This window comes from Miniopterus schreibersii (assembly GCF_964146895.1).
Source record: "Miniopterus schreibersii genome assembly, chromosome: 11".
NCBI classification, from domain to species: Eukaryota; Metazoa; Chordata; class Mammalia; order Chiroptera; family Miniopteridae; genus Miniopterus; species Miniopterus schreibersii.
The window spans coordinates 8,449,041-8,475,352 of record NC_138111.1 but is presented as its reverse complement, the minus strand read 5'-3'; the positions used below and the strand labels follow the sequence as shown (position 1 = coordinate 8,475,352).

General features: G+C 55.2%; 1 protein-coding gene across 7 annotated transcripts in view; it reads right to left on the bottom strand.

The window, feature by feature from the left end:
* Window positions 1–711: 711 nt before the first annotated feature.
* DENND1A (DENN domain containing 1A) overlaps window positions 712–26,312 on the bottom strand; it is a 405,631-nt gene continuing 380,030 nt past the window's right edge. For 4 of the 7 annotated variants that reach the window (XM_081150732.1, XM_081150734.1, XM_081150735.1 and 1 more), the window contains 4 exons: window positions 19,324–19,412; window positions 6,565–6,693; window positions 4,701–4,956; window positions 712–3,675 (listed from right to left, as the gene is read on the bottom strand). In XM_081150732.1, the coding sequence (XP_081006858.1) occupies window positions 2,485–3,675; window positions 4,701–4,956; window positions 6,565–6,693; window positions 19,324–19,412 (1,665 nt within the window). In that variant the 3' untranslated portion in view covers window positions 712–2,484. Of the gene's footprint in view, window positions 3,676–4,700; window positions 4,957–6,564; window positions 6,694–19,323; window positions 19,413–25,363; window positions 25,424–26,312 lie in introns of all 7 variants that reach the window. The other 3 variants (XM_081150736.1, XM_081150733.1, XM_081150738.1) reach the window with 2 other exon arrangements.

Below are 26,312 nucleotides of genomic sequence, written 5' to 3'. Positions count from 1 at the left end.
CGAGTAATCCATGGGACCACCTTTCCCCACTTTCTCTATGACCCCTGGGAAAGTGGGGGAGGAAACTCTGGTACCCACCACTTACCACAGTTGGTGCCCTGGTTAGTTTGGCATGGAGTAGGCCAACCTTTGTTCTTACAGACTCCTAAGAAAAGGTATTTTATGTGGAAGCCCAACATATAAAACCACTTTTTTTGGGACCACTTTTTTGGGGGCCACTCTTTTTGGGGGAGCCCCATGGTCTCCTCTTTTGCTTCTGAGGCACCCGTCATTTTCAAGGGCAGCCTGGGGAGCGGGGGAGGGGGGACGCTCACTTGGGCATGAGGCCCAGCTCTCCCTTCTGCAGGCTGCAGGTTCGAAGCTCTGCCCTTGCTAGTGAGAGCCCTGTGGGGCGAACTTCCGGGTGCCCCTGACCTTGTTCCCTCCTGGACCCTGGGCCCCTCAGCACCATCGGTGACCTGCAGCCCTACTCTGTGGACCCAGCAGGCCTGGGACCAGCCTACCCGATGCCTTGCTTGGGAGGGGAGGGGGCCAAGTTGGTCTCAGAGGCCGGAATGAGAACAGGCTAGGGAGTGGGCCAGGGCTCTGGTCCTTCCCTGACTGCCCTGCGCCTGAGCCCTGGCCATGGTCTCCACAGAAGGGGGTTCTGAAGATGGCTGAGGCCTCCCTCCCCAGCTTCCTCAAGGACACAGGGATACCAGCCTTCTCCTGGAGAAGATTTTATTGGATGCACACACACACTTCTCCCTGGGGTTTGCACATTCAGTCTGGCCCGTGCGGAGGTAGCAGTGCTCGTGTGAACAAAGACACCGGCCCCCAGCACGGCCACGGAGACCACAGGGTGGGCTCAGCTTCCCAGGGCCACCAGTACCTCTTGATTCACACCCTGCCCACCAGGTGGGCTGCCCAGGAGGGTAGAACTGGAATCTGTACAGAAACACCTGAGTGTCCTGGAGGCACCCACATGGCCCTGACGTGACACGCCTCCCCCACCCCTCCCTCCCAAGCAGCCAGAGAACACTGAGATTTAGAGACTTGCCTGAGGGCCCCGGCTGACTAGGGAAGGAGCTGTGTGCTGGGCCAGCAGCTCCATACACCTGTCAGAGTGCATCTCAGGGCCAGGCCTCTGGCCTCACCTACCCAGGGGTGGCCTCCCAGTCCCTCAGTCACCAATAAGGCTCCGTGGGGTCCTGGGGAGCTCCAGGGACCCCCTGCCCCATCAGATGCCTCTGAGACTGTCTGACCAACACAAATAGGAAATGAGGAACCAGGTCAAAATGCTCACAATTTCCTGCATGTCTCAGATGGTTGTTTTCTTAAATGGTTGGGTCACATTTCTACTTCATTTATTGAAACTAGTCAATTTCAAGATTCATCAAGTCAATAAAGTAAAAAGGAAAAGAAAGATAAAAGAAACAATAACAAAACATTTCAATTTAGCTTTGGTGACATTGGCCTCAGGAATTTCTTTGCTGGCGAGAACTGCAAGGGGGCAGGGCAGGGTGCTCCTAGCGCTCCTGCCTCTAGGCTGCAGGAAGCCTCCTGTCCACTCCCCTGGGGCCTGAAGGAGGGCTCAGTGCCCTGCTCCTTCCTGACCCCGGGAGTCAGGGCAGCTGGGACTCCTGCTTCAGTCTGTGGGGTTAAACTTGGCCTTCCAGTTGGAACCTGGGCGCCTGCTGCTCAGCTCTGCCCTAGCAGTCCCCTAAGACAAGAGCCTGAGCCCCATCTGATAGAAACACAAGACCAGGAGAACCCGCAAGGATCAAGGGAGAGCACCAGGCAACGGCGTTACTCCAGCTTCTGAAGCACTCAGATTAACCTGCAGCTATTTTCTCACCTACAAATCAGAGTTGCTGGTGCTCCAGCCCCCACGCAGGGTGGGCTGGGTCTGGTTATCACGAGGGATCGTAAAGATCCCTCAGCCCCCAAATCCCTACCAAGCCAGAAACAGCTGAAGCTTGGGGGTTGGGGCATAGACTCACAAAGAACAAGACTGCATATTGCTAGAGGGTTGGAAACACCCTGCCAGGTAGATCCTACTTCAAACTCCAAACCAGGTGTGTCTCGTGCACACAAGCTCACATTGCAGGTACCACTGACACCTGTGCCTGTCGAGGTGAGGTCTCTAAGGCTGGGCCAGGCAGGACAGGGCTCAGGAGGAGAGGCCCTGCGGCTTTCAGAGGGAAGGTGGGTAGGACTGGTCTAGGGCAATCACTGGCCCAGCTGACCTCTTTAGTGCAAAACCCAACAGGGGTGCTGGGGAGGGGTGGTGGTGAGTGGGATGGGTGCCCAGGAACTGGGTCGATTCCCAGACCAGAACTGGTAACTTTCTCCAGAGGCCAGACCTCAGAGATGGGCAGTGTGGAGGGGAGGAGGGGCGGCAGAGAGGGTCCCTCCTTTCCCACCAGTGGAGCCTGGGCAGAAACAGAGCCAGAGGAAAAGCAGGCCGGCAGCGTCTCGGCTCGGCCCGGCCGTAGTGCCGGCTCACTCAAAGGTCTCCCACTGCTTCCTGAGCTGCTCCACGGAGCCTGGTGCCGGAGCCGGGGCTGGTGCCGGGGCAGGGCTCACGTCTTGCTTGGTTTTCTGTAGCAAATCCTCAAAGGGGTCTCTGGCCTCTTGAGTAGCAGAGGGCTGCAGTGCTGGCTCCAGGCCCTGAGGGGGTCTGGGAGGAAGGAGTGGTGGGTCTCCAGGTCTAAGGGCCAGCCCCTGCTTGGCCTCAGCAGCCCTGGCACTTGAACGAACCAAGGGCAACGTTCGGATCCTCGAAGGGGCAACTGTTGGGGGGCCCAGTGGCTGCAGGGGGCTGGTGTGGGCACCCATGGGCATCTGGCCAAAGAGATTGGGCATGGAGAGGGCAGACAGGTTGGGCTGAGATCTATGTGGGGGGCAGAAGCCAGAGCTGGACATCAGGAAGCTGGGGGCAAAAGCTGGCCCCAGGGAAGCAGGAGGGGCCCCGAAAGGCCCGGCTGGTGTGGAGACCAGGGACATGGTGGGCAGTGCTGCTGGCACAGGTGGGACAAAGGGGTTGAGTGATGGCTGCAGAAATGGGGTGGGGGTCCCCGCAGGGGGCAAGCTGAACTGGGGGGTGAATGGGGTGGCTACATTTGGGGCTGTAGGGCCTGGTGGAAGGGTAATGTCCGACCAAGCTGTGTTAAGTGGGTCCAGGAGGGCCAGCAGGGCGTCACTGCCAGTGGCCGCAGCCCCTGGGGTCAGGCTGAGCGGCTGGAGTAGTTTGGCAGGGCCTTGGGGGGCAGCACTGGGAGGCGGGGCAGTGCGCCTTTCCTGCTCGGCCTGCAGCCACTCTGCGGAGAAGTCACCAAGGGCGGCACCAACAGCCTGGAGCTTAGCGGTGCGGGCGGTGGGAGGCGGGGGCACGATGCCCAGCTCCGGGGTCTTCCTGCCCTGGGGCCGGGGAATAGTGATGCTGCCCGGAGTGGGGGTGGGTGCCGCCTCCTTGTCGCTGAGGTTCAGGATGCTGTCCTGGTTCTGGGGCCTGCAGAGCAGGGCCGGGGAGTTCCCCAGCAAGGCTGAGGGCTTCTCGGGGGAGGTGGCCAAGGGCTTGCTGTAGATGGCCATGTCATCCTGGCCCAGGCTCCAGAGCTTGTTGTATGGGTGAGCCAGCCTCAAGGCAGCCGGCATGCCACGGCTCCTTTCACTCCTGCCCAGGTCCAGCCTCTGTTGGAGGGAAGAGGGAGTCAGTGACCACAGGTTGACCTGGGACAGGCTGGAAGGAAGCACTTCTCCACTCCCACGCCCCTCCTGTGTGTCCTGTTGGACAGGTATGGGGGATTAGCCCCTGGGACTCAGAGCAGCTGGGGGCTCAGCCAGGTCACCAGGAGAGAGCCAAGCCTGTTGACTCCAAGCCTAGGCTGTTCTGTGTGGCACAAGGGGCTCCGGAGAAAGTCCTTTTTTTTTTTTACCAGGGCTGCTGAGTTTTAGGAAAATGACTCCATTCACTGGCCATCATCTGGCCAGGCCTCTTTTACTTTCCAAAGCACGTGGGCACTTTAGTTGCCTGTGAGCCCAGGGAGGTGAGCAAGCCTCAAGGCAGCCGGCATGCTGAGGCTCAGGGCCTGGGTTAGGCACACTGGCTGGGGAGGAAATGGAACTGGGCTCAAGTGCCATCTCTGCCACTCCCAAGCCCCACACTTGGGCCTCACCTCCTTTCTCTTGACCTGAGGGGCGCATTTGAGTCACGGACACACAGGAACTCTGTGAGTCCCCCGCGGGACCTCAGCAGCAGCCCTCACTGGCAAGTGAAGAAACAGGCACGAGAGGGGGTGTGATGGGTTGTAGGTCACAGTGGAAGACCAGTGGTTACATGCAAATAATCCAGAGCCCAGGAGTTCTGAGCCAGAGTCTCTACAAGGAGCCTTTCCTGGTGGGGGTGGGAGCAATCCCAGTGCCACCAGGGTCGTGAGAGAGCGGCCGGAGCACTGGCCCACCTCTCTCTGGTGCACGGATGGAAGTGGGGCAGACTGCCATCAGATCTAGCATCTTTCCTGATGGTCACTGAGGGGGTGGTCTGGCAGCTGGCCCACCTGGCAGGGTTTACAGCCAGACTGACCCTGAGCATTGGGTGAGGTCCTTGGAAAAGTCATTGTTTCTCCCTCAGTCTCTTTCACTGTCATGTGGGTGGGACCTGCAGCTTGTGTGAAAGCTGCAGTCCCAGCAGGTGTCTGCCCCAGCCCCCACCATACCTGATAGTCAAAGGTACCCGGCTGTTCCCTCAGGTCTTTGGGGGTTCGAAGATCCTCCAAGCTCTTGGCCTGGCCCAGTGGCTGCAGTGGCACCTCCATGTCCAGGCTGCTGAAGATATCTTCCAAGAGGTCAATGCTGGCAGCCCGGTCAGGTGGTGCTGGGGCAGGGCCCACGGGCTCCCTGGCTCGCTGCTCTGGGCTCTCTGCCTCGCCTTCTGCACTGTCCGACTCCTTGAGTGTCCGATATGGCTGTGGCCTGAGAGGAGGCAGAGCAGGCTGGATTCTCCCACCCAGAGCCTCTGCAGGAGGAACAAGCATCCCCACCCCCAAGAACTTCCAGGTATTGAGGATGGCACTCAGGAGCCTTGGGGACAGGAAAATGTCCCGGGGCCCCTGAGTACAGGAGTCTGGGCAGTGGCATTCTGAAAGACCTGGGGCTAAATTGGGGTTCTGCTGGTCACTGTGGAACCTTGGGCAAGTCACTTTGGCTCTAACTGGCACTTAGTTACCCCCAAATCATAGGACCCCTCAGATAAATGGCTAGTGGACTCAAGCCATTCAGACAATGCATGAGGAATGGGACATGAGTGGAAAGGCAACAGGAAGGGAGGCTGACTCAGGCCTAAACTGTGACATTCAGGTCTTGGGAACAGCTTTCAGGAATTGAGTTGGGGAAACTCCCCAGGGCAGCTGCCTGGCATACTCCACAATCCTCAGGGGGAGCCTGTGCTGACCTTCGTTCCAGCTCTGGTGGTGCCATCTCTCGCTTTGGGGCCTTGGGCACGTCATTTAACCTCTCTGATCCTCAGTGGCTCCCCCATTCCAGAGAGCACCTCCCTTGCAGGCAGTGGTGGGCACTAGGTGAGCGGTGTCTGGTGCACAGTGGGCATGGACAGGCTAACCGCACAATGCACATTCGTGCACCAAAACCTTGCAGCTGGACCCAGGTGCAGCGACAAAGGGTTCCTTTCTCACAAGCCTGAGCCCCAGCGCACCACTGCACACATGGAGAATGGTGCTAGATAAACCCTGACCTCTAGTGGAGCCGGAGCCAGAGCAGTGTCACACCTCCTTTAACCACGGGGCAGGGGAGGGCTAGGCCCCCTGGGTCAGGCAGAAACTGCCCACGACTCTGGTGAAGCGGGGAAAGGCCGCCACCTGGTGGTCACAAAGGCTCACTTGCAGGAACCAGGCAGGAGACATCAACCTGTAACTTCTCGCTGAAGCAACACAAGCAGCCCATGAAGTGGACTCAGAAAAGGGGAACGGAAAAGCTTAATTTTTTGGAGGGTGTGGGGCTGGATTGTGGGGAACCTTCTTTTTTAAAAATTCCATAATTAGTATGTGGCTTAGGCTATATACATAATAATGATAAAAATTATTTTAAAAGATCAGCAAAACATTGGGATATGTCAGCATTAATATACACATTGCGTAGCAATAAGTTTTTCTTGTTTTAAACTTAAAATCTGACCCTCCATCTCCATGGCTTTCCAAGATGTGCTGAGATAAAGGACTTGGACAGCACCCACTAGGCTGACTGTAGCCACCAATTCCAGTAATGATCAAGTGCATTGCCCTGTATAAGGAGTGGGGACCCATGCTCCCATCTCACACTGCTAGAGTCCTGTCTCTCTTGTCACCTTGTTCCACTGTCACCGCCCCGTGGGGCTGGCGGCATGAACACCCTGAGAAGAGGCACATGGAGGTGGCATCCACCCTGCAGGTTGGCACTGGGGCACCGAAGGCAGCAGCTCCAGACACCCTACTACCCACAAGGGCACACAGCATGGGCCACCCCTACCCCCCAAGGCCCTGGGGAGTCACCAAGCCCAGCTCAGGGAAATGGAAGAAGGAAGGAGACCATTCAAAGGGAGCAGAGAAGAAAAAGCTGTCGGTGAAGCCAGAGCCCGGGCCCTCTTCCCGCTGGCTTTCATCGTCAGAGGAGTCTTCGGAGAGGAAGACAGCATAGTGTCGCAAGGGCTTTACCAGGCTGGGACAGAGGGAGACAAGAGAGAAGAGAACAGTTAGGAGGCACCCTTGGACTCCACGTGGGGGTTGGGGCCGGGGCCTCTGGGCTCAGCACCAGCCGCGGGTGGAGGCTCCCTGGAGGAGGCAGGAGGGCACAGGTGGCCCGATGGGCCCCCAGGGAAGGAACCTCGTCCCAAAGAGAAAAGAAACTGTGGGTTTGCCACACGTGCCCAGAGCCTTAAACACAGGATCCAGTCACCTCTGACCTGACAACCCTAAACATGGCCGGGATCAGTGTCCATCACTGCCTCTTTACACTACTAAAGCATGAAACACCCTAAACTTCCAGCAACAGGAGGCTGGTGAAGTGAATTAGGTACCGCTGGCTGAATGTTGTCCTCCGGGAACTACGATGTTTATGAAGGAAAGCCTAAGAATCGGGGTGCAGAATGGCAATTATACCGCGTTCTCTCGTCTGCTGATGGAAAACGCACGGAAGGAAGGCCGGAAAGGTGTGTCTAAATGTCTACAACAGCTGGAGGAGCAGGCTGACCCCCCTTTTTATTTTCTGTGTCTTCTATGTTTTCTACAATGTGCATATCTATTGCAATAATCAGGAAAAATAAAAAATAAAACAGCTGAGGGAGGCGGTGAGCCACGTGGAGGAGGGCTCGCGAGAGGGCCCTTTTCCACGAGCGGCCGCTCCCTGGCGTCTCCCTCAGATGCCTCTTCAGAGAGTCTTTTTCATCTGTGATGTGGAAATTAAATATTCATTGTTATAAAAAATACATCTCTCTTGTCAGCCACCTGTGAGCTCTACCTCTATCAACAGGAACACACACATAGCCCAGAGAAAGTCCACGCCAGCGCCTGTGAATTACACACGGCCCGGGGCCCAGGAGAGGCCTGTGCAGAGGGCAGCTGGACCAGTCAGACCTTAGTCCGAATCCCAGCCCTGCGGCCGGTGCTCAGGCATCCGGCGAGGAGTGGGTGGTCCACGCCCCGGCCCTGTGCAGCAGGCTGGGCACCTGCCAAGGGTCCTGAGGGTGATGGTGAAGTTGAGGGAGAGGGTATAGGAGACACTGGGGTGCCTGAGAACATGCTGTTCTTTCAGGAGCACGAGAATGGCCCCAGGGCTGCGGCGCTCCCCAGCACTTTCCTTCCCGAACCCCTGTGCTTCCCTGGAGCTTAGCCAGGCACTTTTCCTCCTACTGAAGTGGAGGTCGAGGCACAGAGGGGGGAGCCAGTTGCCCAGGGTTGCAGTGGTCCTCTCCTCCCCCAGGCCCCTTGCAGGGTGTTAGGGATGAGCCACACCTTGGCCCTTCCTGGACCAGAGAGAGCATCAGCTCAGGGGGGCACTTTCCTCTGGACTCGGGAGGGGGGAAGATTTCATTTGCAGAAATGAGCACTGGCCACCCTCAGCACAGGGCTGCCTGGATCCTCCATTTCCACCAGAACAAGAACAAGGCGCCGCAGAAGGGCCACTCTCCACACAGCCACAAAAATCCTGTTCTGAGTCACAAACCCCACCTGTCACTCTCCTGCTTAGCACCTGTGAATCTGCTGCTCTGAACTGCAATTTCTGGGCGATCAGCTGGGTGGTGAGTAAACCCACCGAGTAAAGAGTTAGGAATAATACGTCCAGACATTTGTGGGTGACGTACTGGATGGGCGGGGTGAGGGCTGCAGAGTGGCAGTGCCAAGTCCGAGCTCCAAGCAGGGCAGACGCGGAGCTGGCCCTGTCCACCTGTGCGGCCTCCTCCTGCCCTCCCCTAGGTGCCACCTGCCTGTCATCTCTGCCGGGTGTGCTGACTGCTCTCCAGGTTGAAGACTCGGCCTAACGGCATTCCTAGAAAGCGCTCCTGGAGCTCCCAGATGCAGTTTGCTCCCCAGATGGTGAGCTTCTCCGTGGGCTGTTTCACCACTTCACTGATACCATGTAACCTCTTGCAATTCTATTTCTGAGCTGAGCTCAAGGGCAGGGCCTGGTTCATTCTTTCTCCCCAAAGAGGGCACAGCATTAGCACCATCATAGTTTGTTGATCGAATGAACAGAAGCCAGCATGCTGGGGAGACAAGGCACCCCCCATTCACCTGTCTTCCGGGAGCCCCAACACAGCATGGCCCCTTTCACCACCTTGCGGTTGCCGTATAATGTGTCCCCTCTCCGAGCTCCCTATCTGTTCTCTGAGATGCTAAGCCCCATGGATTAGGACCACTTTTGGGGGTGTGGGGCAGGTGGGAATCTCAGAAAATGTTTCAGACAATATCCACATGCAGGCACTGTGCCAGGGGCTTTACATAGGTTACTTCTACCCCTCCCAACAGCCGAGCAGGAAGGTCTCCGTATACTGACTTTATAGAGGATGAGACTGTCACTAGTCCAAATGTCCATCTGTCCATCCACGCATCCAACTAAGAGGCCCTTCCTGGGTGCCTGTTGTGAGCAGATCCAGTGCTAGCTGAGCACTGGGAGTCACTGGCAAAGGAGAGAGATGTGACCAAGTGACCCAGCCAGGAAGTGACAAGCAGGGATTCCAACCCAGTGCCCTCACTTTCCCGTCAGCCGGGCTGTTGGTAGATGTATGAGGGGACACGCACCTTGAGGCTCCTGGGAGGCCCTCAAATCCACCTTGAATGCCTTCCCCAAGCCATCCAAGCATGCCCCTCCCCCAGCTTTGACAAGAAACTGGAGGGCACAGCTTGGCACATGAACCGAATGCCACTAAACCTGCCAGGAACATTTGGATTCAGGTGAGAAAAAAGGGCCTTTGTGCTGGACTGGACCTTGGCTTCGTCAGTTCTCGTCACTATAAAAATCCAGTGCCTCCCACACTGGGTATCCGGTGGGGAGGGGAGAGGGAGCCCCGATTCCAGCCCTCCACAGCGGCTCTCCTGGCCAGGCCAGGCCGGTCGGGCAGTGGCTTCGGCACGAGGCGCCGGCGTCTCCTGCTATCCAGCTCCCTATCGACAGCGCACCCGGTGGGAACTCCGCCACGTGGTCTGGTCTGACCGGAGCTTTTTCAGGTCCAGGCTGCGGCCACATGGGTGACGCTGAGGACACCAGCAGCACTGACAAGTGTTGAGCTAAATGCTGTCCGGACAGTTTCTCATAAACTCCTTCCGTGTCCTCATTTTGCAGATGAAGAAGCCAAGGCTCAGAGAGGCGGGCTGCTTGCCCAGTGTCCCACCGCGGCTCAAGGACCCGGGAGTCTGCATTTCCCCGGCTCTAAGCCACCTCGCGATCCTGCCTCCTCGCTTTTGTGGATCTGAAACAATGAAATGAGGTGCAGGGTGTTTCCCCTTCCACTTGCAATAAAAGGTGAGATTTCAAAATAAACCTATTTAAATTTGGCTGCTCATGTTCTTCCATGAAACATACAGTCAGATATTTGTCAGAGATAAAGGATGAACCGTCGAAAATGTCCAGGTTTAAATTTTTTATTAGCTTAAGGCAGAATATGGGGAGGGGGGGAGTGTATCTCTTCCCTCATTAACCCAATTCAGCTCCTACCCTGCAGTCTGCCACCCACCACTTGCCTGGATTTTATTATACACAAATTGCTGTCTGCGAGAAGGCAGGTCGAGGCGAACCCGGCGCCCAGCGAGGGCTGCCGGAGCCGCGGCGGGAAAGAAAGGCCCGCTGCCCATCACTGTCCAGGCGGCAGCTCCCCGGCTGCTCCCGCCTCTGCCTGCCCCGTCTCGGCGCAGGCTCCCATGCAGATGACTTCCCGAACCCTTTCTAATGTTTGGTTTAACGTGTCGCCGGTTAGCGCGCGCGTGTGACAGTGGTGACAGGCGCGGCTGTTCCTTTTTAAATACCATGTCAGAGACACGGCGTCAGGAAGCGGGACGTGCTCTGTGGCTCTCCGCCGCACCGGGATCGCACAGGCTTATTTTTTAATGAGGAAGATCTGCATCTCGAGAGTTTTTTTCATGTGTCACATCGCGTGGACAAATCAGCAGCACGTCACGCTGGCCCAAAATGAAATGCTGACAAATGTAGATATTTCAAATTTAATTGACATTTAAATGTACTTGAGATAAAGAAGGGAAAAATCAGCGAGGACTTGGTCTCCGGAGGTAGTGAAGGAAGCGGGTGATCACTGCTTAAAGGATCATTTCACTCCAGCACAAAGGATCTTTACTTTGGAAATGTTGTGGCCGCTCTGGTGTCCTGATCACGTGGCTCCTGTGGGGCTCATGGGCAGGCCAGGCCCTGAGACGAGGCCGGGCCCTGCCTCTCGAGCGGTTGCCAGTCTGCACAGCCAGCCTTCCACCAGCCTCCACCTCCCAGCCGGACCTTGGGGAAGTCATCTAGCTTCTCTGAACCTCAGTTTCTTATCTGTAAAGTGGGACGTCTACAGCCCTCCGGTTCTTATCATATCAAGTGGTCTTATCATAAAGCTGAATGAAAATGTTTGTAAAGGTCTTTGCATAGCACCTGGTGCATAGTGAATATTCAATTACTACCCATCTGCCATCTTCACCTGCCAACAAACAGATCCTTGCCTAGGAATTCAAGAATGAATGGGGGGTGTCTCTGCCTTCAAAGACCTTCCTGGTTAAGGTTACTGGTCCCCGGCTAGGCCTATCACAGCACAGCAGAGTCATCTGAGAGGACCTCCGTGCCTTCCCTCCACCACCAGGACATGGGGCGAACGCTCCAGACCACACAGAGGCATGTACACAGGCTAAGGAGGCAGAAAAGGGCTCTGAAGCAAGCCAGACGGGTCTCTGGGGGAAACAGGCTCAGTGCAGGGCCCACGGAGGACACTTGGAACTGGACTGGAGCTATTCCTCCTGTGACCCAGGGTGAGGGCGAGGGCCATGCTCAGGGAGGGAGAGCTGGAGACAGATGTTCTGGACTAGGACCTCTGCACTCAGTTGTGTGAATATTTATTTAAATACAATAATGTGAGAATCACTGCTGTAAGGAGTCACAATGACCAATGAGAGGTACCTTCCTCTCAGGAGTACTGGTCTAAGTGTGAGATCAGGTCCTTCCCACCCCATTGGGGACCTGCTCTGCCTGGCTTGGGAGGTGATGGGGGCTGGGCTTTTAATCGTGAGCATGGCAGAGGCTGCACAATGGCCTAGAGGTGTTTCTGTGGAAGAAGAGTGGGCACAGGGAGCTGGGGTGTGGGCGGGTTGGCAGGGACCTGGTAGTGCAGGGCCATGTGCGAGGTCAGGGGTGATGGGAGGGCTGGGCAGATGGCAGGGGGCCTTCCTGGCTGGGCCCCGACCCCCTCTCTCAGGCTGGTGGTGCCCTTTGTCTTTCCAACCTTTATTCATCCGTCCGCTTAATTATTTATCAACCTGTATGCTCCTTCCTTCCTTCCTTCCTTCCTTCCTTCCTTCCTTCCTTCCTTCCTTCCTTCCTTCCTTCCTTCCTCCCTCCCTCCCTCCCTCCCTCCCTCCCTCCCTCCCTCCCTTCCTTCCTTCCTGTGTGAATTTCACATGTCCACACTCATGCCCCAGATTTCCTGAGAAGTCCTTCCTGGGCCACCAGGTGGACACCCACATAGGCACAGAGGCCCAAGCACAGGACGTGGGCTTTGCCCCACTTTCCCAACCTTCAGGCTCTTTAGTGGAGGGAAGATGGGGTGGGGACACCTCGGGGGTACTTTCCCTACCTGGAAGGAAACTGTGAGGAACAATTGTTCCTCACTCTGCAGATGCATCTGCTTGCCCAGAGCCCGAGTCTTTCCTGGGAGCAGTGGTGGAGGTGGGGGTGGGGTGGGGCGTCAGGTAAGGAAGCAGCAGGCTTGGACATGGGACCCAGCAGTCCCAGGTGCACGTCCAGGTTATTCCACCTGGGCATCAGGCTTTGGATCCCTATGGGGAACAGGCCAACAATGCCTTCACTGCGAGGGCTTGGGGAGTGGGGAGGTAAAGCAAGACACCACCACATTTGAAAGGCTGGGCCTGAGGCAGCACTGGGGAAAGGTTACATGGCATTGCTAATGGCGGAACGGAGGTGGCCTCGGTTGGGCCAGCGCAGCCTTTCAGAGGTGCCTGGAATCAATAAAGTCTTGAGGATGGAGCACCTTTTCCTGGGGTGTCTCCAAGGCTTGGTTTTCAGCTGGAATTGACCCCCCCCCAACTGTGACAGCTCCTGGGAAAGGGCCTCCCCTCTGAGTGGCTCCGTGTCCTCCTGGGCTGCTGCATACACTGGGGCCTCCGTGGCAGTCCTTGCTTTCCTGTCTGGAATCAGGCTCTGTGCCCGGCTTCTGGCTCAGCTTTGTCCCCTGGGCCCAGAGCCCACTGTTGGAGGGTGAGGGGCCTGAGGCAGGTCAGGAGCCTCTTGCCTCGCTAATTGGGTCTGTGGCCTTCTGCTCGGTGTTTCAACTCGGAATCCCAGCTATTCAGAGTGGGTCCTGGCAGCCTGCCAGCGGGTAGTACCCAGACAGCTGCCCCTACCCCCTGGGGCCCAGGACCCAGCTGGCATCTTGAAGATTTGCTGCTGGGGCTGATGGCAATTTCTGGCTTTTAGAGGGCCAGGGCAGGAGAGGTGCTGGTGGCTTCATATTCGCATCCTAATCACACCTGGCACATAGTAGGTGTTCTTTACACATCTGTGGTTGTTAACTGATACCCCTCCCCCATCTCCAGGGTTCTGGGCTGTGAACTTCAACCTGTCTTCAGTGGTTCCTTTGTTCATTCATTCAGTGAACATCCCTGAGCAGAGGGGCCTGGGTCAGGCTCTGGTCCGGGAGCTGAAGGACACACGACTCTGCCCTGGAGGAGCTCTGACTTCAAGTGTGTGTGCCCAATGCGCACACCTGCATGTGAGGTGAAAACCACAACACGGCAGATCAGTGCTTCACAGGGGAAGCCCAGGGACTTGTGTGTGTGAGTGGGGGAGGCATCAGGAGATGTCAGATTGTCGAAGCTACAGCAGTGGCCCCAGGCAATGGCAGGAGGGAGAGTGGCTAACTTAGGACACTAGTGTGGCTCCTGCGGCAAGTTCCCAAGTCCTGTTCTTTGGGATGCTAACAGGTATTGTGTTTAAAAATAGAGGCTTGCCAGGGTTTGACCCAGGTCTGTCAGGTGCTGGGGCCCCACTCATGCAGCAGGCCCCCGGCCCGGCCCGGCCCAGCAGAGCTCCCTGACCACCCCAGGGCAGCTCTGGGTCGAGCAGGAGGGAAGGGGCTCTACGCCTCGGTGGGTCGCAATCCCCACGGAGGCCGTGCTGGGCGCAGGTCTCAAGGAGACGGGTGGAGCGGCATGATCACATCATCCTTTGCCAGAGCATGTGTGCAACGGGCCTGAACAGATACCACTGCAGTGTTTGAGGCTCAGTCTTTGGGCAGAGCTCTCACTAAATGCTTCTGGCAGCTCCTCTGATCTCACTTTAATCTTCTGGAGCTTTGGGTGCTGGGGTCACGCAGCGCCGTTCCGATGATCACTCTCTATTCCTGAGTAGCGTGAGCTGGCCGTTGGGTGGCCAGACTGCCCAGCCAGCACAACCTGCAGAACTTCTCCTTGGCCAGAAGGATGTCTGACACCAGCCATATGGTCCTCGGGGTCCCCCAGGCCCAGATGCCCAGGGAGCCCCCAATTCTGGTGGGAGCATAAAGCGGGACAAGTCTTCTAGAAAGTTATTTAGCAACATGGAGCAGAGACTTGCCTCTCTAACTGGTTCAGGGTACGGATTCTGGGCTTAAGAGACATATTTAAAGCACAGCTCACTAACTGGCTGTGTGGCCCGGGGAGTGACAGCCTCTCAGGGTCTCAGTTACTTCTATAAAGCAGAGCTGATGACACCTGCCCCGCAGGTTTCTGGTGAGGACTCAGTGGAACAGTGTACGTGATGCGCTTACATGCAGTTCTCGGTTAATGGTAGCTGTTAATCGTTCCATTTCTCATAATGATATAAAGTGAGGAGACACTTGGAGGACAAGGACACTCACGCTGGCATTTTTCGTGTCCGTGAAGACCTGGACGGTCTGCAGACCCAGCCTGAGGGGCGCAGTGAGGCAGGCCACACACATTGCAGAGGGGATCTTCTGCGGTCACCGGCCCACAGGATGGGTGACTTCAGGGAAGCTGTAGGTCTGCACGCACACAGGAAAAAGGCTGCAGGGGGTCTCAGGCACGCTGGCAAGTAGATGAAGCAGTGGGATTCAGAATGAAATGGTCTCTTCCCTCACTACCAGATTGTCTATAAGGCTACTGCGTTATTTTTATTAATAAACAAAATTATTTGAAAAGAGCAGATTTTGCATGGATCTGGCCAAGGGGTGAGCAGGGCAGCGGCTTGTGGCCTTTGGTGGCTGAATGTGGACTGTTCCAACTTAGTACAATGACCCTTCAAACAACCAGCCTGCAGCCAGCAGGACCTGTGTGACTGGAGGGTGTTCTGTGTCCCCCCAGTAGAGGTGAGTCAGAGGTGTGCAGCTGAAAGCGCTCAGGCCTGCAGCTGGTCAGGACTGGGGACACCTCTGATAGATTCATGCAGATTGCAAGTCCCTTAACCATCAAGGCTCAGAAGACAGCCAACCCTTCTGGGTTGTTGCGAAGATTAAATGAGGTGAAGCCTGCATGTAACTCTTTCTTTCTGTTCGCTCAGCAACTTTGGGAGGGCTGCTGCCCCTGTCCCCTCCTGCAGTGGACAAAGGACAAAGGACGAAGGATGGGCAGCCTGGCAGAGGGGCGCCTGGGGACCAGCAGGCCAGTCCCTGTCTCTGGCCTGTGTGTGTGGTCCTGAGGCGGGGGCAGTTCTGAGCACAGTGCTGTTTTTTAGAGCTTGCTCTCAGCTCCTTCAAGTTCAGTGGCAAATTCCCCTACACATTAGAAGCCAAAAGGAAAATAAGTTGGGGCCTGGCAGCCACACCCACTGCAGCCAAAACCAAGGCCCACCTCTACCAGATGGGAACGGTGAACCTCATGGAGTCCCCTGAGGCCACCATTGTCCTCGCCACTAAGAGGAGTGAGGTCATTAGGTTCTTGACAAGAAGCCTGGATGGTGCAGAAGAAAGGGCGAGGCCTCCGTCTTCAGACAGCTGATCCCAGAGTTTTCTAGCCCCAAGACCTTGGGCAAGTTACTGAAAGTCCCTCTCTGAGCCTCAGTTTCCCCATCTGTTAAATGGGAAAGCCACCCCATCCTTCACAATGTCAGGTGATGTTCCGTAAATGTTGCTTCTCTTTCCTTCCCCAGGAGGAAACACTCAGCTTCCAGTGGACACTGTTTCTGTGGCAGGAAGACGACTGAACAGCTCTGGTTCCCAACTCCAGGGAACCAGAGCAGAAGGGTGGTGTGGGGGACAGTCATCTTAGGACCCAGAGCTGTCTAGGCAAAGCCAGACAGACAGGGGACGCCCATGGGGAGCAGAGTGTAACAGAGAATAAAATCAAGCAGCACAGGGAGGCCTGGCCCTGCCCCTTTCGAACTGGAAGACCCTGGGACACGGGTCAGATACATTTTCTGAACCGGAGTCCCTGTTCTGTGGAAGGAGAAACAAACACCCGCCTAAGAGGGTCCAGATACAAGAGTTGCTGGGTGGCTGTACTTGCAGCTGAGTGGCCTCTGACCCTCAGCCCTGCGGCCTGATCCCTCCCAACACCAATTGGTACCCTGGGGAGTGCTCACTGGCAGCCTGGCAGCCTCGTTCTGAATAATAATGGAAGTAGCTAAGAGTTCCCCGGGAGAAATAGTCAGTGAATATTAATTAGCTAATGTTAACTGGAAAACAGAGGGAATGCTTTCCCCAGAAGTCTCTCTGAAGTGATCTTCCAATTGCCACAAATGGTTTTAAGGGGCTAGGGTAGCTACTGTAGGTTCAGGAAGAAAATTTGACATAGGAAAAATTTCCTTTTGGGAAAATTCAAGTCCACAAGAGTCAGTACAGTGATTCCCTTTAAACGTCTCTTTTCAAAACCCTAAGTAACTCACACCTAGTAGGTTTTCAAAGATATCTGCCGAACAAATGGACACATGAATGGACAGATGGACATCATCTGGAAAGGGAGAAACAGACTTCAGTAGATGGGCTGGCAGAGAGCTGGCGGCCGATGCTACTGGGCTTGATGAGTTCCAGACGCTGAGCGACTTGGGCAGGAGGCTGTGGAGACCGTCTTGTTCTTAATCAGCTCCATCTCGCTGTCCACAAAGTTGATTATTTAATGTGTTATTTGGAAGTGAGAGCTGGGGCAAGAAGTCAGGAGGACTGAATCCCTCCCTCCACTTCAAAGATCCCGTATCTCTTCTGGTTACCCAAATCCTCTGCGTTTCTGATGCACTTAGGTATTCCTGGTGGAGACACTGATCCATGATTCAAGAAAATCCAGGCCAGATTAAAGGGCCAGGCACCAATCCGTGTGCAGAACAGCCCCCCTTCCCCCCAAACAAAGGCCCCGTAGGATCAGGCTCCTGCCTGCTGGCTTGTCTTCTCGCGTCTCCCAACACAATGCTGACAGATTGGAGGAACTGGTTTCTTTCCTCCCTAGAACAATATTTTATGAGGAGTCTGTTTTATTAAAATATTTTCCGCTGGATGCTTCCTGTGTTTCAAGAACTTGGTCTTGCCAGCTGGAGCTGATGACAGTTGAGAAAAACACATCCAAGTGCTGTTGTGACACGGCATTTGGAAGTGGGGGAGTGGGGGTGGGGGGGCGGACAGAGGGAAAACACCCCGCTGCACCAGAATGTCACTGGCATTATGGGGGAACAGCCCCCACCCTCCCACCCCAATAAACAACGTGAACAGAAACTCTTGGAATGACATCCCAAAGTGCACCTCTCTATCGGTGATGCACAGCCACAGAGAACCCGCCGTTTTTTTATCATTGCCAGTTTGCCAACCCACTAAGCCAGCCCCCTGGCTGCCAGTGGTTCATTGCAACCCCACGTTTCCCGAACGGACATTGAAAATGAGGCAGATTGCAAAAAGAAACAAAAAGTGATACCGACACAATTCTGGTCACAGCCAGGAGGCTGGGATTACCAGACACTGGATCTCTGGCACACACTAGAGGCTGGAAAAGCAACCACAAAACAGACGCGATTAGGAAGCCCAGCCTCTAACTGGGAACCTGGCCACAGAGTGGGTAATGCTCATCTGCAGCACGCGCAGTGGTGTTGGTCTGGGTGGTTCTGTGCTGTGCAGGGAAATTCTGGGTTCGCATGTCAACATCGACAGGCCTGTGGCCCTCTACCGTGGTCAGTGCAGTGGCCGAAAGATTTAGCCCAGATTTAAAGTGGTGGCTTTAAAGAAAAGTGACTGATTTCATCCCCCCAGGGAAAAATCTTCAGGGTCTGAGGAACTGACGCCATGCTGCGTTTTCTCCACAAGGGGGCAATCATAATCCATACCAGGCCTGGCCAGGGACCTAGTGCTCAAGATTCCCACCGTCCTATTGTCAGAGCAAAAGTTAAGCCTGCACCCAACTTCAGGAGTCCTCTTGCCAAATTGTGCATAAACAACTATCTCCCAAGGTAGACAGAAAGACAGGCAGGCAGGAAGACACACATACACACACACACACACTCACTCTCTCCCTCTCTCTCTCTCTCTCCCCCCTACAGGCTTCTGGGCAAGGTTTGGGGGCTTCCTAGGTAGGCTGGTTCTATATCACAACAGTCTCAACCAACACGGCGTTGTAAACCGGAGAGTCCTGGAGGAGCTGAAGTGTACTGCAACCTGGGTTAGGCCACAGCCTGACGTGTGAGAATCCTTTCTTCCCTGTGGCTCCTTTTCTGGCTGGGGCTCCCACTCCCTACACTTCTGAGACCTCTTCTGGGAGTAGAGCACATGTGAGGAGTGTTCCCCTTTTCACCCAAGGGACTTCAGGGTCCTTGGGGGCAATGTTTTTTGTTTCCCAAATAACCCGACCAAGATGGACTCATGAACTTTCTCAAGGAATCACAGGAAGCCAGTGTGCAGCTGCTGAGCTGTCTGGGCTGTGTGCCTTGGGCACCAAGGGAAGCAGTGCACCCCTCTGATGGGAGCAGTGGTCCCTTCTCCAGATGGGGGGTGTGCAGCTTTAAGCCTCACCCCATCCAGGCAGCTCTGGCCACTACTTGTTCACCTGCCTCACCATTTACCTCATCTATCCAACATCTATCCAGCAAGTGACTCTAAGGTGTGTCCAATGCTAGGTATAAACCGCAGTGCCTGTCCCAGGACTTCTGGGCCTGAGGGGAGGAATTAGAGCAAAGCCGAGATAACAGATATGCTTTGGCATAGGTGAGCAAAGTGGGGGTGGGGCAGTGGGTAGGGTAGTCCTGTGTATACACCTGGCTCCAGAGACTTCAAGCGCCCCAGGTTAAGGAGGGGTGCAGGCCCTCAATAAATCACCTACTTGACCTAACTCTCTCCTCCCGACCCTACATCTTCAGCATCAGAAAAGGCCTGGGACCTTCTCTGGAGCCTGTCCCAGTGCCTTTTGGGCATCACCACTCAAAACCCAGCCCAGCCCAGCCCAGCCCGGGTGGCCAGCTCTTTGGCCTCTGGGGCCTCCCACTGGTGTGACAACTGCTAGTAGAAGCAGGCACTGAAGACTAAGCCCTGCTCTTGACTGACCTCTTTGTGAAATGCCCACTCTGGCTCCAGGGAAGCCTTTCAAAGGCCAGCTGGGCACGGGTTCCAAAAGTGCTGGCCCCGCTCGGTTTCTGCAGACAGAGGGGAGGGAGCCATGGGGTACTTACTGCTCAGGGCTTGGGACAGATGTCCTTCGGCCTTCCACGGTGATGTTGCTCTTCGGTCTCTTAACGACGTGTGGACGGGGTGGGCGCACCTACAAGGGGCACAGGGGGAAACCCCCAAGAAGGAGTGAGTTGGAAAAGCCATACAAGAACATCCTGAAGTTTTGGATAAGCATCTCCAAGATAAATGTTAGGGATCTTTGCGGTATGGGCTACAAAGGCTCTGCTTATCACGAAAACACCGCCACACTTGAGCTGGGGTTCTACTCAATCAGGAAAGGCTCCTGAGAGCGTGGTGTCATCATCTGTAGGTTGGGGACAGGCCCCTGCCTCCTCCCAGGGCTGCCATGAGGGTGCAGTGAGGTTCTGTCCACACAGGATCTGGAGCAGAGGCCCCATCATGACAAGGCCGCCTCGCTTCCTTCTAGAACCCAGAAACCCGTTTCACAGAACGAAAAGGTTTCACTCAGACTTTGTTTTTAGGGTTCACATGCTTATTTTGTTCTTTTTACAGCTGAATTACAAGATGTTTATTTTCCTCTCTAAATGAGAAGGAAGCAAGCATATAACAGCATTCGAGTGCTGCACCTTCTACTGCCCAGGGCATCCTGCGCAGTCCTGAGCAGGGCCACGCACCCTGGGGCTGCTACACCGGGGGTGGGGCGGGGTGCCTGACAGCGAAGCATACAGCTTCCTCATCCACAGTGGGCTGCAGTGGCAAGGTGGTTTCTTTTTTTCATGATCTGCTGCCGCTGAAAGCCAAGACGAGGGCCCACAGAAAGATACCCTCTCCCCGAGAGGAGCCCGTGATGGGAATTAGGCTGAGAATTTCTAGATGCCCCTAGAAGGACACTCATTTGGTTTAATCAACATTACAAGGCTTTAAATTTGGCACTGTCATCTCTGAACATTTCCAAGGCCAGAGAGAGCCCGGAGAGCTAAGCTAAGAAAGTCCACTTGTGAATTTTGTTGCCAATAAGATGACGGAGTCCAGTGCAGGGGGCCTGCTCTCTCTCCGCAGCCGAGGGACCAGGTAGGAATGGCTGAGGTTCTCGAACAGGACAGGGAAGGGGAGCACACAGGCTCCATTCCTGCTCACCCTCTTCTCTGAACCCCCCCCCCCCCCCCACAATTTGTAGGCCACACAGCACACTGGCTTAGAACACAGATGACAGAAGCTGGCTGCACACAAGACAAGTCTTCATAGAGGCTGATCAAGCCCTCAGGTCTCCGCGTGTCTGATCTAAGTTTTTCCTGTGAATTGGCCAGTCTGATCGCAGCCTCCTCTGGCAACTCAGAGATGTGGCAAAAAAAAGGCCAAGTGCATCCCACCAAACTCGCTGTCTTCCTCTGAGGGGCTACCGTGAAGACCCACTGAGAGGGCCAGCATGGGCTCTGGCACACAGTGGGGCTCCATAAATGCTCACCTTGCTTCTCCAGGAGTTTGTCAATAACAAACAGAAGCAGAGTGTATGAGTGGGTGTGTGTGTCTCTGAATCAGAAGGTTTGAGTGGTGTTGGCCTTACCCTCGTCTAGCATCCTGCTCAGTGTCTGGTATTCGAGTGGTCACTCAGCAAGATTTTTGGAAACTAGTAAATGCAGCTGCTGGGAATCTAAGAAGTGCCTAATAACATTGCTATTATTATCACTGTTATTAGAGCAGTGCAGCCTCAGAGCAGACATCCAGTCACCGTTTGCTGGATACACGAGTGGAGACACCCCCACCCATTCTGACCATGAACTGGTTTCCCGGATCAGAGCCAGAGGCAGCTGGTAAACAGGATCACCTGGTTGGAATGCTCCCCACCGACTTCTCACCACCAAGGCGGGTGTGCTGTGGGCGACAGAGCAGCTCTGCCCTGCCCCGGGGGCCTGGGGTGGGGGTTTCAGGAAAGGGCAGACATGAAGGCCTGTCAGCCTGTCCCTGCACATGGCTGCTCCCTGCTACAATAGAGGCGGGTGAGGAATGTGAACTTGTGGCTGAAATGGGGGGATTAAGTTTGTGGCAACCTCGACTGAACTTGCAACGTGGTGAAACATGGGGAAAAAGAACAACAGAGCTAATTAGACGAGCTGAGCTGTCAGAGTGCCGCTGAATGGCTCAGCGCCAACAAACAAAAGGAATGGGTTGGCAATCAGCAGGATCGATGGAGAAGACTGCTTCATTAGGGAAGATAAAACAGACAGAGCGGGAGGGGGCGGGGAGGGAGGGGGCGGGGGAGGGGGAGAGGAAGGCACAGCGGACCCCGACAGTCCGTCACCTACACTGCACCATTAGACACACCCAGAGTCGCACACACCTGATGGGTGTGGACAAAGGCGGACACAAAATCACACTCACAGACAACCATCCAGAAACATGCAGAGGCCTCGAGATGCCGACATGTACACAAATGCACACTCACAGAGACACACACAAGAGGTGAAGACACATGTACCAATCACACACACACACACACACACACACACACACACACACACACGGCCGTAGACCCACAGTTAGAGCCGAAACCAGGCAGACACACAGAGACAAAATGGTTTAATTAAGCCCGAATCACAAGACTGGCCCGTCATATTTCAGCAATCACATCGTCTTTCTGGGGTGCTTGGGAAGGATGGGGGCTGGGGGTGAGGGAAGAAACCACATGCGCGCCCGCACAACAGCGACGGGCCCCACCAGTGTGAGGATCCCAGCAGCGCCAGGGGAGAAAATGCTAAACAGGGATTTTGAGCTCTGTTCAAGGGGGACTTGAGGGGAAAGTTGGGAAACCAGCCAATTCCCCACCGGATTTAAAACCTGAGAAATCTAAGTCGGCAGGGTTAAATGTGTATTGAATACAAAAGCACCGAGTACATTTGATTTTAATGGTGAGCAAGAAGTAATAAATACAGAGCTTACAAAGCGCTTCTCATGTAGCCGAGCACAGCCTGCCTCTCCCCGCACGCCCGGCCCACGCCCCTCAGTCCACCAGACACCAGCAAGGCTTTCTTCTGCTTTGGCCTTTTTCTATTTTTAAAAAGAAAATCTAAATCCTCTGGCAACATCTGAACTCCAGCTACAGGTGCCAGGCTACAAAGCTCCTTCCAGAAAGGCTGGGTGCCTGGCCTCCATGCTCTGCCATGCTGGGCCGGTGGCCGCTCTCCTGCCCAGAACGTCCGCAGCTAGGTGACCTGGCAAAGCCCAGCTGGAGGCCAGAGGCTCCTGACATGGGAGCTTGTCAGACCATCCTCTTTGAGGTCCTTGAGGGGTTCCATATCCCATGTCTTCCAGGTTCACCGCTAGTGTACAGTGGTGCTCCCCGGACATGTTTGCATAGTGCAGTGGAGAGAACAGACCCAAGGGCACCGGGGACCACAGGGCCCAGAAAGCACAAACCAAGGATTCCCAAAGTAACCCACAATGACCCTGCTTGGCAGAAGGTGTTCGGAGTGGGAGAAGTTGAGTATACATGCCCACTTTATGCCAGGGACTGTGCTAGGCACTAACCACATATGACCTCATTACCCTCACCAGGTAGGTGCTGCTAACTAGGTGATGAAACTAGGGCTCAGAGAAGGTAAGTGTCTTGCCCAAGTGACACAGCCAGTTAGTGGCCAAGCTGTGATTTAAACCAGGGCAGGCCTCTCTGACATCAAAGCCCAGGAGAGCTGGCTCTGCTAGCACGCTCCCTCTTTGGTGCACCATAACCTAGGGGGAGCAAGAGGAGTGTAGCCCCGAGTGTGGGGCTAGCTGCCTCCTGCTCCAGTATAGAGGAAGGCTTTTATCAGGGCCACGTTTGCATTCCCATGCCCTTAGTTGCTAGAGGATGTGGCTCCTCTCTACCCCACTCTGCAACAGTGCCCACACTGGCAAGATGACAGAGTCGTCTCCAACACCAGACAACCCTGACCTGCATGGCACTTTCTAAGAGTCCCTGCTTGCCTTGAGTCCCAGGGCTCTCTCGGGAATTCTGAGCACTACCTATTGGATGACTTTGGCTTAGGCGAGGCTGCCTGGTGAAGGGCAAGGAGAGGCAGGGCAGAGGCAGGACTGGGCTCAGAGGTTGACTGGGCCTCTTACCACCTCTGTGGTCTCAGCTGCAAATTGGGGAAACAGCACCTGCCTCCTCTAGGCTGCTGTAAAACAAATAATTATACAAGTACTAGCACAGTCCCAGGCACATAAAAAGTGCTCAATAAATGTTAATTCTCTTCACCCCTGTATCCCTGCCAGGACCTAATACTGCCCTGGAGACTACACAGAAGCCCAGCTGGCTGCTGGTTACTGTTTCCTCAATGAAGGCTCTGCCACGTACTTTATACTAAGACGGACTCCACGGAAACAGAGATGGAGCTCCCAGGACCTTGGCGTGCTGGAGAGAGCATGGGTTCTCGAGTCTGGTGACTCCTATCTGCAGCTGAGGGACTTGGGCCAGGTCACCAAGCATCGGTTTTCTCATCTCTAAACTGGGTGGAAATAGTGCCTCCGTCACAGAGAGACTGTGAGGTTTAACCAGACAATCTGCCTGAGAATGATCTGCTGACTAGAAAAGTCCTAGTGAATGATAGTTATTGAGAAACTGTGTCACTCCCTAGAAGTTGTAAGATTAAAAAACCCATTAGGAAGACCGAATGCTACTGTGAGTCAGGCACTGTGCTGGGGACTTTACAAATGTCATCTGCGCTCAGACTCACAAACCCCTCTGTGAATGAGGGTATATTACAGAGAGAAGTGGGGCTCAGGGAGCTTCAGGACTCGCCCCAAGCCACACAGCTCTGGTGTCCAGCCTAGCTCTATCTATGCCCCCATCCCTGTTGCTAATGGCTGTACTGAAACTCACTAGGTTACACAAGGTGTGACCCAGAAGCGGCCGTCTGTCCCCACACCGGTTTCCTTGTGCCTTTCTTCCAGACAGTGAGGGATGCATTCCAGCCCCTGGATGGCTGTGCCAACCCCGCGTGAGTGGGAACAGGAGAGGCATCCTAACCCCCAACCTCCACCCTCGCCCTCTTCCTCCCCCACATGGCAGGGAAGGGAAGGGAAAAAGTACCCTGGAGCTTTCCCACATCCACACAGAGAACTGCCACCCCACTAATGCTGGGTGTGTACCGAGGACTAAGAACAGACACAGTTCGGCCTGGCCACCTGCACCCTCAGCCGCCACTTTCCACAGATGGATTTGGACACGTGCACTGCAGAGGGTGGGGGGGGGGGGGTGCTTGGACGCCCATCTGTGGGAAACCCTGGTTGCAACAGGGCGAGAACCTGACCCTGTTTGCAGGAGTGGCCGGGGTGGCCGCTTTGAGCACGAGCATGAGACAGAGACACACTTCTCTTGGTAAACGGCCCTCACCAAACGGTCCTGGCAAGCTTCCCACTTCAAAGGAGCCCGCTAGAGTTATTATGCCTTAGGTCGGCCAAAGTCTGAGCTTATAAGGAAAATGACTTCACCGCAGCTGAATGTGGGACCCACATATGTATTTTTCCACAGCATTTCTCTAAAAGGCACTGATGGGTCTCCCTCTCTTGCCTACCCCTTTGCCAGGTGTGGGGGGTTTATCATGTCATCACATGGGAAGGTGAGCTCCATGTGAGGCCCACCCGAGGAGCACCTGTCTCTGTCTGAGCTGCGCCACATTCTCGGGGTGTAGCCTCCACCCTTGGGAGGGACATCAAGTGAATTTCCAAACCCCGTCTGGCAGGGCCAAGCCCCTGCTGCCGACTTTGTGAGAAGAGGTGGTGGGAGCAAGGCTTTGAAGCTCATTGGCCAGACACACAGATCCACCTAGATCGGCTCCAGCGCTGCACACATGGCAAACACACCACAATACCCCCCGAGACCTCCACCTCTGACCTGCAGGTCCCTAAACTGCTTCACGAGAAGGAGAGAGAAGCCCAGAAAATGCAAGTTCGGTTCATGCCACGCAGAGAGGGAAGCTGGAAACCCCAATCCCCGGTTTTCTTTGCAAGGCAGCCGAGTTCACACGCCCGGGGAGGTTTAGTCAGGCGGAGACAGCGGCCCAGGCAGTGTTAGGAGGGAGGGCAGAACCACCGGCTACTCACGGGCCTCGAGCGCTGTATCTTGGGAGGCGGCGGGCGAGTGGGACGGAGGAGTCTTTGTGGCTGTATCAAAGCGAAACTTACAACATCAGTACACACGGAGATGTTCGATGCATTTGCACACACGGCCTGAGAGCAAGCATCCAGTCTCCCAGGCCACCGCCCGCGGGCCACCCTCGACGCCACCTGCTCCCTGCCCTCACATCAACTGGTTGATCCCTGGGTCCCACACATTCCATTTCTGAGGCCCCCCATTCTGCTAATTTCTTCATTCTAGCCTCACCCTTGCCTGGATCTCCTCCAGCCATTGTCCACATGGGCCAGGGGGGATCTGCCAAAGTGTAATATGACCGTGCCACATTCCAGCTTGGAGACTTCTGCTGCAAAACCCCTCCCCATCTGCCACCCATCCTTGGGTGACAGCACAAGGGTCTCGGCTGGCATTCCAAACCCTCCAAGACCTGGGTTCTGCCGAGCCCCACACAGATCCTTCTCACCCATGCTTACCTGGGCAGACCCCCAAGTGGCCCTGGGTTCTCATGCCTTGTTTCCTGCCTGCCCTATGGGTGGGATGCCCTACCCAATCCTGATCAGCCTGGCAAACATCTACTTGCTCTTTAAGACTCTGTCCTGGTCAGATCCAGAGACACTGACATCTTCTGCGCTCCCTGCTGCCTGAGACTTCTCACAAACAGGAAGTGCCTGCCCCACCTCCCATTATCTTTCTTTCTTCTTAATTTTATTAAATTTACTGGATGATATTGGTTAATAAAATTATACAGGTTTCAGGTGTACAGTTCTGTAAAGCATCATCTGTGTATAGCACTGTGCTCACCCCCCCAAGTCAAGCCTCCTTCCGTCACCATGCACTTGAGCCCATTACCTCGCAAATGTTTAAATCCTTGGGCCTTGGAAAAAAACATATGCCCAATAAATGTCTGATGAACAAATA